This window comes from Phaenicophaeus curvirostris, chromosome 9 (assembly GCF_032191515.1).
Source record: "Phaenicophaeus curvirostris isolate KB17595 chromosome 9, BPBGC_Pcur_1.0, whole genome shotgun sequence".
Taxonomy (NCBI): domain Eukaryota; kingdom Metazoa; phylum Chordata; class Aves; order Cuculiformes; family Cuculidae; genus Phaenicophaeus; species Phaenicophaeus curvirostris.
Window position 1 is genome coordinate 8,007,749 of NC_091400.1, and position 12,605 is coordinate 8,020,353.

The window sequence follows — 12,605 nt, forward strand, 5'->3', positions numbered from 1 at the left end:
TTGTAGCCACATCTGCTCCATCAGGTCCCTCTGCTCTTGCACTGGTTTTGCTTCTGTGTCCTTCTGCCTGCAAGCTGTGAGCTCTGCATCCCTGTTACACAAGCAAATGCTGTCAGTGTTTTCCTTTTCCATTGTTCTGCGTGCAATTTGGGTTCCACGAGCAGCATCTCAACTATGTCAGCGCATCATTTAAAATGTTTTTCTTGGCGGCAGGTTTGCTTTTCTTGGCACTACAGGTAGGGCATCTTTGCAGATGTGCACTGGCGGCCGCACACTCTGTTTCTTCTTTTGTGCACCTTGCACTCGCCTCTGCAAATACAGCCTGCAAAAAAACTTGTTTTGCAATTCCTTCCTTGCTTACTTGCAACAGCTAACGCAATTTCTCTTCCCCTTTAATTCCCATACGTCAGTGCTTATCTTGGATTAAAGAACACTACAAGAAATCTTTAAAGTTTTCTTTTTGATAGCAGATCCAGGCAAGGATCAGGAACAATTTGTGCTGGTTCTGCATAGGCAAAACCCAACACTCTTGGTACCCAAGTGCTTCTGCTCTAACCTTCTCAGGGGCCAACAGAGGGATCTGGACAGGGAAACAGGAGCATTAGGAAATGATGGTGCAGTGTTACCCAGCATAACAGAGGTCGCTTGCCCCTCACCATCTTCAGATCTTTGTCAGAGGTGTGCAAAGGAATTTCAAAGAAACTGAAGGATAACTCGGTACTCTTGAGTGTTCCTCATCATTGCATCCATAGCTCTACTGTCACTTTTTGTTTGTCCTTCTCTGCACCTTCCCAACAGAATGGATTTAGGACTGTAGTTTTCCCTACAAACTGTAGGGAAAACAGTTTAGCAAAGCCCATTTCTTACTCCTGGCAGTTCTGTTTTCAAGGTGACTCATAATATGGGCTTTAAGGTCCCTTCTAACCCAAATCATTCTATGATTCTGTGTGCCATACTTCCCACGACACAGAGCAAATTCACCAAACTTTTGGCCTCCATGAACCTAAGAGCAACCTAGAAATGCAAGGAATCTGCTGTCCTCATGACTTTTTGTCATGAAACAGGAAAAATATTGTATTGGCCCAGTGATTCCTCGGTGAGAAAGCAGCACTGGGAACACAAGGTTTGACTCAGGCGATGGTTCCTGCACTGCCAGCGTGTCCTGCTCCTCTGTGGAAGTGCAAAGTGAGCAACCATGAAGCTGAGGGAGGTCTGTCAGGGGCTGAGGTCTCTGGCTCTGGCACAAGCAGCAGAGAAGAAAGAAGGGAAGCAAAAATCGGTGGAGTTTGGAGCCACCACACAGCCCAGCACAGACAGACACTTCCCAAAAGGAACCTCCAAGGTAAATACAATTGTACGAGCCGTTTCTGTGCCACGTTGCCAAAGTGAGACAGACTTTTCCCTTTTTATTTTTCATATATGAATACACTCAAAAGTGCACATTTTGGATACCCTGAGGTTGAACAAGGATAAGTTAAGATCATGCTGTCAGTTCTGCTCCAGATCTGGGCTTGCAGAACCCTGAGTTCATTCTGTGGAGGAGAGGCTGCCGTGTTCCAAAAGCGAGCAGGGTTTGCTTTTGTGCCAGAATGGCCTTTTTTAAAACAAATCATAGAATCATGGAATGGATTGGGTTAGAAGGAACCTCAAAGCCCATACAGTTCCAACCCTCCTGCCATGGGCAGGGACATCTCCCACTGGATCAGATTTCTCCAAGCTCCATCCTATGTGGCCTTGAACACCCCCAGAGATGGGGCAGCCACGACTTCTCTGGGCAACCTGTGCTCATGTCTCACCACCCCCACAGGAAAACCTTTTTTCTTAATATCTCATCTAAATCTCATCTCTTTCTGCCTAAGATCACTCCCCCTCATCCTATCTCTGCACTCCCTGCCCAGCTTTCCTGGAGCCCCTTTTGGTACTGGAGGGCTGCTGTGGGGACTCCCTGCAGCCTTCTCTCCTCCAAGCTGAACAACACAAACTCTCTCAGCCTGTCCTCTTATGAGAGGTGCTCCAGCCCATAGATCATCTTCATGGCCTCCTCTGGACTCACTCTATTATGTCCTGTCTATCCATGTCCTTAGTGTGCTCAGGACTCCAGAACTGAACACAGGACTCCACGTGAGTTCCCACAAGAGCAAAGTAGAGGGGCAGAATCCCCTCCCTTGACCTACAGGGCACACTTCTTTGGATGCAATGTGATACTTCTTTTTCCCCTCCTCTGTTAGCTTTTCATCAATGCTATGGTTCCCAGCCCCTTCCTCTCCCTCATATGTTGATTTTAAGCCTTTCCTGGATACAGTGAATAGGCAGTTCATCTGGCTCAAGGTGCTCACACCCCTTCTTCTCAGTGTTTTTGCACACCTGACAGGCTTGTTTTCCAAAACCATCACTCATGGTGCCCAGGCCAAGCTTGCCTTCATCTGAAACCCATCAAAGGCACAAACCCTAACTGAACCAGGGCAATTTTTTTTTTTTTTTCAGAAATAAAGTCTTAGTTCATGCCTAGACTCAATGTGTCACAGACAAGCATGATTCCTCAATTCACAGACAAATTGTAGGTAGGGAAGTCCCACAGTCAACACACTCGTTGCAGAGTTTGCTCTGCCTTCCTAACAGTGCAAGCAGGGGTTTCTGGTTGCCTTCATGGCCTCAGGTAATGAAGCCAGGTCAGGTCTCTTTCCAGGCAAGACTGGCTTCTTTTCAGTCCTGCCTTGACTGCTCCGGCTGACTTCGTCCCCACTGCAAGGTTTGCCCTAGCAGAGGAGCCAGCAGGTTGGTAGGGGAACAGGACGTCCTTCAACATCCCTGTGGTGATGCACATATCAGAAGACTCAAGAAATCAAAGGAACCATCTCATGTTGGAAAACAGAAGAATTCCTCACCTTAATATATATGTATATATGAGGGATCATAACCCCAGCTGACATCCCTGGCAGCTGTGACAAAGATGGGTAACAAGGATGTTGAGGCTCTGGAACGAGTCCAGAGAAGAGCAACAAAGCTGGTGAGGGGGCTGGAGAGCAGGTCTTATGAGGAGCGGCTGAGAGAGCTGGGGTTGTTTAGCCTGGAGAAGAGGAGGCTGAGGGGAGACCTCATTGCTCCCTACAACTACCTGAAAGGAGGTTGTGGAGAGGAGGGTGCTGGCCTCTTCTCCCAAGTGACAGGGGACAGGACAAGAGGGAATGGCCTCAAGCTCCACCAGGGGAGGTTTAGGCTGGACATTAGGAAAAAATTCTTCACAGAAAGGGTCATTGGGCACTGGCAGAGGCTGCCCAGGGAGGTGGTTGATTCTCCTTCCCTGGAGGTGTTTAAGGCACGGGTGGACGAGGTGCTAAGGGGCATGGTTTAGTGTTTGATAGGAATGGTTGGACTCGATGATCCAGTGGGTCTCTTCCAACCTGGTTATTCTATGATTCTCAGGTGCTCAGATAGAGGACGGTGACTGCTCCCCCGTGTCCCAGTCCAGCACAATGGGGATGAGGTGCCAGCGCAGGAGCTTGTGAGCCTGCTCTGAGTCACCCTTTGGAAGGGCTTCGCTTCCTTGCTGTCCAATCCAAGGCTGCTTTCTTGGCAGAAGCCTCCCCCAGTGGCAAACTCACTGCTTTGGGTTGGTTGGGTTGGGTTTTTTCCAGTGTTTGCTCTGATACACAATTAATTAAACATAAGTGCCTTCATTTATTGCTCTCTAGAGAAACACTGCTGGCTTGTGTGCCCTGGCCCTTGGGGACATTGCTATTGTTTCAGCTATCACCAAAGCCAAAGAGAGCTAAATCACAATCACCTTCATCACGATGGGAGGGAGCTCACCCGCGTGGCGTGTGGTTGCCCAGACATTGTCTTTAGGAAGGGACAGGCTGCAGTGGATTTGGCATTACGAGGTGACCACCTCCAGCCATGTCCGGGCAATGTCAGCAGCCCAAGCAAGGTCAAATCAGTTTGAAACAGTTGACTGGTCTTTCACTGTCAACAAGCAGCCTTGGAAGATTGCAAGGAAAGTCTGAGAGAGGGAAATGGTTTGACGTAATTCAGGTAACAAAAAAAAATGTAATCTGCCAGCCTCGTGCTACAGGCTTGCTGCCAAATCTATCACATCTCCTTTCCAAGGGCTTCAAACTGCCTTAAGAGTGCAGGGAACTTGATCCAACACGCTTTTTGTCAGATCTTGGTTTAAAGCTGCACCTACAATTTTGAAGTGCCAGCATAGTAGCTATTCCCTGTCAGCAGGCTGTCCTGATGAATTTGGGATCAGGGCAGCATGGATCAAGAAAGACCACGAGAGCTTCAGAGCGCAGCACCTGGGACCATTGATACCCGGATTGATGGCTGCTCACCTCACCAGATGGGTTTATGGAGCACAAGGTTTCCTCCACCAGTGACTACTGATGGAAAATGCCTGCTTAACTCCAGCTGCATCTTTCTAGAGCCTGGAAATGCCTGATTAAAGCCAGGAGAAACAAGGAGCTGTGGACGCCCAGGGAGGGTTTACCTGGAGCCATGCAGGGGTTTTGCTGCCAGCCGTCATGCCTCACTTAAGGAGCTTTGTCTCCACAGCGTAGAGGACGTGGGAGCTGAGCAACCACCTCCGCCGTGCTGCAGGTCACAGCGCAGCACTGCCAAGGAAAATGCATCCTCCTTGCTTTGCCTCGAAGGCTGAGCAGCATCCTCTGCTTGAACAGCTGAAGAGCCACTTCTGGGGGGCTGCTGCAGGCAGTAAGTTCAGCCTGGGGACAGTCTTATCTCCCTCCCCACCGCGGTCAAGTCTTGTCCCCTACACAAGCCATATCCCCTGTCTGGTTGAGCCTTAGGGCCAGATAGGACACATGGCAAGGGGAAGAGTCCAGGGAAAGGCCATCACGAGCCTGGCTGCCAGCAGCCTGTGTCACTTCTGATGTTACACCCATAACAAGCTGATAACAGATCATTCTGATCCCTCACTTCACTTTCGGGCTGAAGATCCTTTCTCCACAAGGGTAAAACACTTTTCAGAGTCCATCTAATCGGTATTTCTCTGATAATCTAATAACTAAGGTGAAGTCAGACCACCTGATTAGTACAAGCCTCTCACAGCGTTAACAAGTCACAGCTCTGAGCCCAGGTTTGATGTTTTTCAACCTCTTTGACTTGCCAAAGTTTCCAGGCAATTTGCAGTCTCACAGAACAGGTTTAGGCTGACCAGTGCTAGGCTTGTTTATTCAGTCTGTAACTTGGTCATACCCTGCTTTTACCCACAGTGTTGATATAAGGGACTCTCGTCTTCCTCTCCCCTGTGCCAGGCGCTAACTGGAGCTAAAATAATTTCAGGTCTAATAATTTTCCTAGTACTTTTAACCAGCTGCTTTCAGACCACAGCTTGAAAAACACAACCAAACGTTCACACCTTGCTTCAAGCCTTCTCCATCTTCAAAGGCAGCACCAGTTCCTGAAAATCCACTGGTTGGATGGCCCAGGACAGCGTTTCAGGACTGATGGGAAGGGCTGTGCCTGCCAGGCTGTGCTCACCTACCTTGTGTCAGACCCCAGCGTTTTGGTTAGAGCTCACAGACTTCTCCGCGCTTTCATTTGCTTCTTTTCCTCACTCCTCACACATGGGTTTCTTTTATAAATAGAAGCTTCCTCAGCAGCCCAGAAGCATCCAGACCAGAAGGGATTCAGCGTTTTAGTCAGCAAGATGCTTCATTTTAGGTATTAGAGCAGTCCTGCTGAGATCAGTAGGTGGCTGCATGTGGCAAAGAGCCCTGTAAAACCTGAAGGCCAGAGGATTTCCTGACTATAGGGCATCCACTGGAGCAAAACATCACCAAACACATCTAACCGCGTATTTATGCACATCGGATGAGAACAACTTGTTCAGCAGCACTCTTCTACTGCAACAGTTACATTTATGCATGTAAAAATCTTGCAAAATCTGGCACAGACCCACTGTGATTTAATGTAAAATAGCCTGAAAACAACCGCAACAACAAAAACTGAACCATACCTCTCAATTAAAAATAGAGCAGGGAGGGAAGAGGAAAATAGCAGCACCAGATTCCTCTTTTGCAGCTAGCTAGGCAAGCAAACTGCAAGCGTTGGGTTATAGACTGATTCCCCAGCAGCTCCAGTATTGACTGGCTCGCTTCAGGAGTGAGCACTTAACACTCCTGTGCCACAAGAACCCTTCCTCTGCACAGACAATTCATAGAATCATAGAACCTGTCCTTGAACACCTCCAGGGATGGAGCATCCACAGCCTCCCTGGGCATCCAGGAGGGCTGCATGCGAAGAATCGTGGCCCACAGAGCGAGGAAGGGCATTCTCCCCTTCTATTCCGCTCTGGTGAGACCCCACCTGGAGTCCTGTGTCCAGTTGTGTTGTGTTAGCCTGAAACACAGACCTGCCTGTAAAACCAAGGTGGGAAGTTGTTCGCTACTTGCAAATACTCCAAAAGACAGGATTTGTATGTGAAGAAGTTTATCCTCAGGCTGTTGTTCCCAGACTGCAGCGTTCGGCACTGGGGGACCACAAACAAACCTTAGTTTTTAGCCACGTCTGTTAATGAGAGTGGTATCTACTGTCAGTGGAAGAGGCTAGGAGGAAAATGGTGAGCTGGAAAACAATTCCAACACAGAGTCACACAGGTAACAGCAACCAGAAAACATTTTGGGGATCACGTAGTTGTTCAGCCTGGAGAAGAGAAGGCTTTAAGATGTTATAGTGGGGTTCCAGTACTGAAAGGGGCTACAGGAAAGTTGGGGAGGGACTTGTTTGCAAGTGCATAGAGTGATAGGATGAGGGGAAATGGCTTTAAATTGGAAGGGGGAAGATTTAGATTAGACATTAAGAAGAAACTCTTCATGCTGAGGGTGGTAAGGCCCTGGCACAGGTTGGCCAGAGCAGTCGTGGCTGCCCCATCCTTGCAGGTGTTCAAGGTTGGATGGGGCTTTGAGCAACCTGATCCAGTGGGAGGTGTCCCTGCCCACGGCAGGGGGTTGGAACTGGATGGGCTTTAAGGTCCCTTCCAACCCAAACCATTCTGATTCTGATCCTTCACCCTGATTCAGGGAAGCTAGGGGTACTTTGCCATTAAATTTCAATAAAGTAGGACACCTTCTCTTACTTCAGGTACTCTGGGAGAGACCAGAATAAACTCCATAAATTATCACCTTCATGCTTTTCCTTTTCTCCTTCTTATGTCTCCCCAGGAACAGTTTGCAAGGGTAGAAAAACTCACACTCACCCATCCTTCTGATGGAAAAGTCTCACCCCAGTTTCCAGGTGGAGTACAGTACAGAAGTTGTGCAGCTCTATTTTCTGTGTTAAGGCAGTACCAGAGGTGAGCGGCAAACATACGCTGCCACCTCTTGTCTAGGCAGCGCAACGGAAACATAGAGGCTGGCAGCAGGCATCGCCCAGCCCAGCTGTGAGTGGCAGCAACACCTCCACCTGCAGATCCTATTATCTATGTTATACCCACTCACAGAGAAACAAGATGGGGCTTCCTTCTGGTGCCCTCCCAGCATCCATGCTGGCAGAAGCAGTTTGCTGGCAGTTAAGGTGCTTTTAATAGAAACATAGAATACTTGGGCTCAAAGGGACCTTAAAGATCATCCAGTCCCAGCCCCTGCCATGGGCAGGGACACCTCCCACTGGATCAGGTTGCTCAAAGCCCCATCCAACCTGGCCTTGAACACCTCCAGGGATGGGGCAGCTACAACTTACCTGGGCAACCTGTGCCAGGGCCTCACCACCCTCAGCATGAAGAATTTCTTCATAATATCTAATCTATATCTTCCCCCTTCCAATCTAAAGACATTCCTTCTCATCCTGTCACTCCATGCCCTTGTAAAAAGCCCTTCCCCAGCTTTCCTGGAGCCCCTTTCAGCACTGGAAACTGCTCTAAAGTCTTCTTGGAGTCTTCTCTTCTCCAGGCTGAACAACCCCAACTCTCTCAGCCTGCTCTCCTACCTGAGGTGCTCCAGCCGTTGATCATCTCTGTGGCCTCCTCTAGACCCATTCCAACAGTTCCATATCCTCCTTATGCTGAGGATTCTAGAACTGGACACATGACTCCAGATGGGGTCTCATCAGAGCAGAGCAGAAGGGGAGACTGCCCTCCCTTGCCCGCGGGCCATGCTTGTTTGGAGGCAGCCCAGGACACGGTTGGCCTTGTGGGCTCTGAGCACACCGTGCAGGTTCATATCAAGCTTCTCATGCACCAGCACCTTCCTGTCCTAAGCAGGCCTGCTCTCAATCCCATCATACCCCATCCCGTACTGAAACCACAGATTGCCCCAAGCCAGATGCAGGACCTTGTGCCTGCCCTTGCTGAACCTCATGAGGTTCAGGTTAGCCCAGAGGACTTGTTTACAGGCATTATTTCTCCACTATGGAAAGGGGAGACTCCCACCCAGCGTGGAGCAGCCTCCCCCCACCACCAGACACCCTCACAGAACGCTATGAGTGCAGCCTGGAGTAGGCAGCAGCATTTATATGTTTATTATCTCAAAGAACAATATATACATAATGTATAGTGAGATCTTCAAAAACTTTGTACAGAAACAAGTATCTACAAAATTAATCAATAGACATTCTCTGTATACTCAGACAGCAGACACACACGTAGTGGAAGATTCAACATAGTCTCAGAACAAGAAAATGGTAAGGAAACCCCCATCCAAAATGGAAAACCTCTCAATACCACCCAGCTCCCTCTGTAACACAGCCGTTGCCCTTTGACAGATTCCAGGTCGTTGTGGAGACACGGTAAATCTGATTTCTAGTGCCACCTACTGCTGATATTTACCATCACAGTTGTTCTCACTGAGATCGGGAAGGGTCAGGCCCATTCAGACAGTCCTTGTACTCTTTTAACACCTTCCCCGATGCAGGTCTCTGCAGCGTGCAGGCACTCAGCTTCACATTCCTTTCAGTGGAAACCAGAAATCTGATTTTTAATTTTTTATTTTGCTTATGAACCAAATATTGTCATGAAAAATATTTCAAGAGAGTATTCTCAGTTTTAGTGGCTGGAGAGACTGCAGGTGTTGCCAGCAGCAAGCAAAGATGAGAGCATATTCGAGGAACAAATTGATCCTCATTGTTTTCTGGAAACTAAAATTAAAAATATTACACAATAGGCAGAAAGCCTGTGGTTTCTATAGCATAAAATGATATCCTTCAGTTCAGAGGGTCTGGCTTTAGAGAAACACAGTGCTGGGTTTTACAGAGGGTGGAAAAGCACAGGCAGCTTTCTAGTAGGGACTCTAACATCTGGATGTGCAATGTTTGAATTCAAAGAGCACCCTGAGTATTTAAGAAACAGATGCTTAAGCCTGTAGGACACAACCAGCAACAAGCCTGGCATTCTCAAAAGCTGCCTGTGGCAATTACATGTGTTAACGGACACTGAGTTTCAGCGACAGCTAGGCAGCTAACTGCTCCAGGCTGCCTCCAAAATCAGTTTATCCATATCTCGAACGTTTTTGGCTGCCTCTGTCAAGTATTCATCCCATCCTGCACTTACCAGATAGGAAATAATTTTTCAATGTGCGAGCTACAATGAAATACCCATCTCCAACAGGTAAGTTGAACATAACACCTGCAGGAGATTATTTTGGTCCATGAAAATATCATGCACAACAAACAATATGATATTTTGGGTGCTCTGTGTGTCTCCATAACCAAGGAAAAATGTCTGAGGAGTTACTCGTGTTACAGAGAGGAAGCAGCATTTCCATCAGGGCAGGAGGACAGCAAACTAGGTTTCTCAAATAACTTAAAAGGAGAAACATCCATGCCAAAAAGAAATAAGTATTTCCACAATGTCATTGCACTTGTTCCATCTGCACCACACCTCTCCTTCATTCATATTGTACACCTGGAGAACGTACAGTAAATGATTACAATATTAACATGGTATCTAAAATACTGGAGTCATTCAGCTGAATGCTTGAAAATATCCAGAAATCTGGTACATTAAAGCTTGAAAACACAAACATACAAGAGCTAAGCTATGTTTTGACATGCAAATTGTTCTACTTTCTTTCTGCAGAAGGTCCAGTCCAGTCAGGAACAACTGCCCGTTCACTGCCTGGAAGCTGGTGACAAATCTGTTTCAGCAGAGCCAGGTATTTTCCTCGTCACTTAAACAACAGTGAAACAGAAGTAGTGCCATGACTGGACTGGTCCAAATACTCTAACACTTAAGACAGCCATTGCTTTCAGAAATTAGAAAAATATATATAAAATCCCACCCAAATTAAATGTTCACAGTTTCTACAATGCTCGATCAGGTTTTAAATATCTTCTGAATATCCTCCCCTTTTTAAATAGCTTTTAAATATCCTCCCCTTTTAAAGAAACACCTAGTCCTTCGACACTGAAAGGACCTGCCATCCAAGACTCCTGAAGCTCTCTGGACCACAAACCAGATCTTGATCCCGCAAGGGCTTTCAGAGATCCTCTTTACTTTGAAGATGGGTTAAGTCTCACTGTCTTGAATCAAACTCGATTTGGTTCATTACAAAGCTCAAGTGACTTAGTGGCACCCAAAAATGGAGTATACGCCCCTAAGTCACCTAGATGCTTTGATAAATCATCCCCATGCTGCCAGATTCAGGCCCCTTGTTTTGTGCAGGATGCAAATGGTGCCTGTGCTAAGACAGATTTCTCCCCCCTTCCTGTCAAGTATCCTTTCTAATTAAAATACTAAAGCATTGCTATTGTCAATATACATTGAATCTGTATTCATGACAACAGGAGTTCAAGTATTTAATTAAAACCCGAAGTAGGTATTTACACTGTGATCTGGTCAATTCATTTTGGTCAAAAGGCAATAAATACAGAAATCTATGCATTTACTGCTGGAATAGAGATATTTCAGATCCTGAAAATTACCTCTCCAGGAATTAAAATGTTAACACAATGTTGTGACAAACCAGAATCTTGATAGCGTGAAATTCTTCCTCCATCACCCTCTCAGCCCCTGAAGGACTAAGTAACAGTTCTCTGTTCATGCCATTTTGACCACTTAATTCTTTACAACAGTAAAAATAAGGAGTCACACAGATTTCTGTGCCACTTTCACAGTCCAACCAACAGAGTAAAAATCCCACTTAGATGCAATTCCCATTTCTTACCATTCCTTAACTGTGGCTAAACTAGTGAAAGCAGAAAATACAGATAGCTCCTATTTTCTTTTGAAAATAGATTTTCTGATCATCTGAAAACAGATGCAATAATGACGTCTACCTGTACATATATAAAAATGGGCAGTTGAAACTCCTACTTTTAAGATGCTGTTAGTTATGCAGAAGGCCAGAGAACTTTATTAACCAATTATCTTAGACCTCTTTAGATCCCTATGCCTTAAGATCAAGGATTCAAAGGATTCAACTGACATTTGTTTCAGTTACACACATTCAACAACTGAATCAGAAAGCTCCTTAATCCCTTAGTTTTACTGTTGTTTCACTTTGTTTGAATAAAAAAACTGACCAGTTGAATATTAATCTAAAGCAGAAAGTATGCAATATCACTGCCATGACTTAAAACCCAAAATGTTGTGACAAAGCATTTTTCCATGCATATGTCAAAAATGAGTAATCAACCTAAAGAGCAAATAATTTGCAAGAAAGCAACTGATGTCTGAAAGCCCTTAAAGCTCAGTAATACTGGATATGTTCAGCAACTAAGACATAATTGGTTTCATTTTTTATAAGCTCCATCATTAACAGACTGATTAATTACACAGTGCAGAAATTGAAATCTCACTGCAACTCACTCAAAACACAGTACGCACTGTGAAGCATCTGTATGTCATTTGAAATAAAAGTTTGAGATAAATGTAGTGTGTAGGAGAAGTCCGCAACACCTCAGGCTGGGATGGGGTAGACAGAACCATGCTGATGCCATGACCTGTATCTCTCTCACACAGGAAAGCCTGCGTGGTTATGGGCTATGTATGCGAAACGCAAAATGCTTGCGCTGGCAGGCAACCAGACTTCAGGAAAAACGTAGAAATCCAGCGGTCTGTAGCACCTGCCTTGCCTGCGTCTTCGTGTTGGTCATTCCATAGAAGTTGTAGTTATGTCTGCTTTATTCTCTGTTCCAGTTCATGCTTGTGTTTAATAAGCCGTTCTATTTCTGTTCCTAGAGTTTGAAGGTTTTCCTTTGGGGGCAAAAAAAGGGATGGGCTAAGTTATACAAGGAAAGTGAGTCAATCAGCACAAAATGCACTAATAAGTTAAAATTACTGTTTATGTCAGCAAAGTGATACTTCCAAGTATCCAGAACAAGTGCAAATGATTAGACAGAGTTGGAGAAGAAGCAGCTCATTTCAATAAAAGATGCAAAGCTCTCAGAGAGTCTTTTTTTGCAGTTACTAATACTCTACAGGCTGTCTACAAAGTATAGCGTTCAAGAGGAAGGACAATCACAGGAAGAGACATCGAACCTCTGCAGAACACTGCAGCCTGGCTGGCAGCCTGCACAACATTTTCCAGCCTGCTCTCTTTCCCTTGCAGTGTACAGGCTGCCCCAGCAGCCCAACACGGAACCCTGCTGCTGGCACCAGCCAGGCACGTAGAGCCTGCGCCCCTAGCTTCACAGACTCGGGGAGAGCA

The 12,605-nt window shown here is 46.3% G+C and overlaps 2 protein-coding genes across 2 annotated transcripts in view; one reads left to right on the forward strand and one right to left on the reverse strand.

Moving 5' to 3' along the window:
* Nucleotides 1-12,605, forward strand: part of NHLRC2 (NHL repeat containing 2) — a 267,757-nt gene that overhangs the window by 127,551 nt on the left and 127,601 nt on the right. The gene's annotated exons all lie outside the window — the stretch shown is intronic.
* CCDC186 (coiled-coil domain containing 186) overlaps nt 8,456-12,605 on the reverse strand; it is a 36,775-nt gene continuing 32,625 nt past the window's right edge. Inside the window, exon 16 of the mRNA XM_069863722.1 lies at nt 8,456-12,151. Within this exon, the coding sequence (XP_069719823.1) occupies nt 12,068-12,151 (84 nt within the window). The 3' untranslated portion in view covers nt 8,456-12,067. The remainder of the gene's footprint in view (nt 12,152-12,605) is intronic.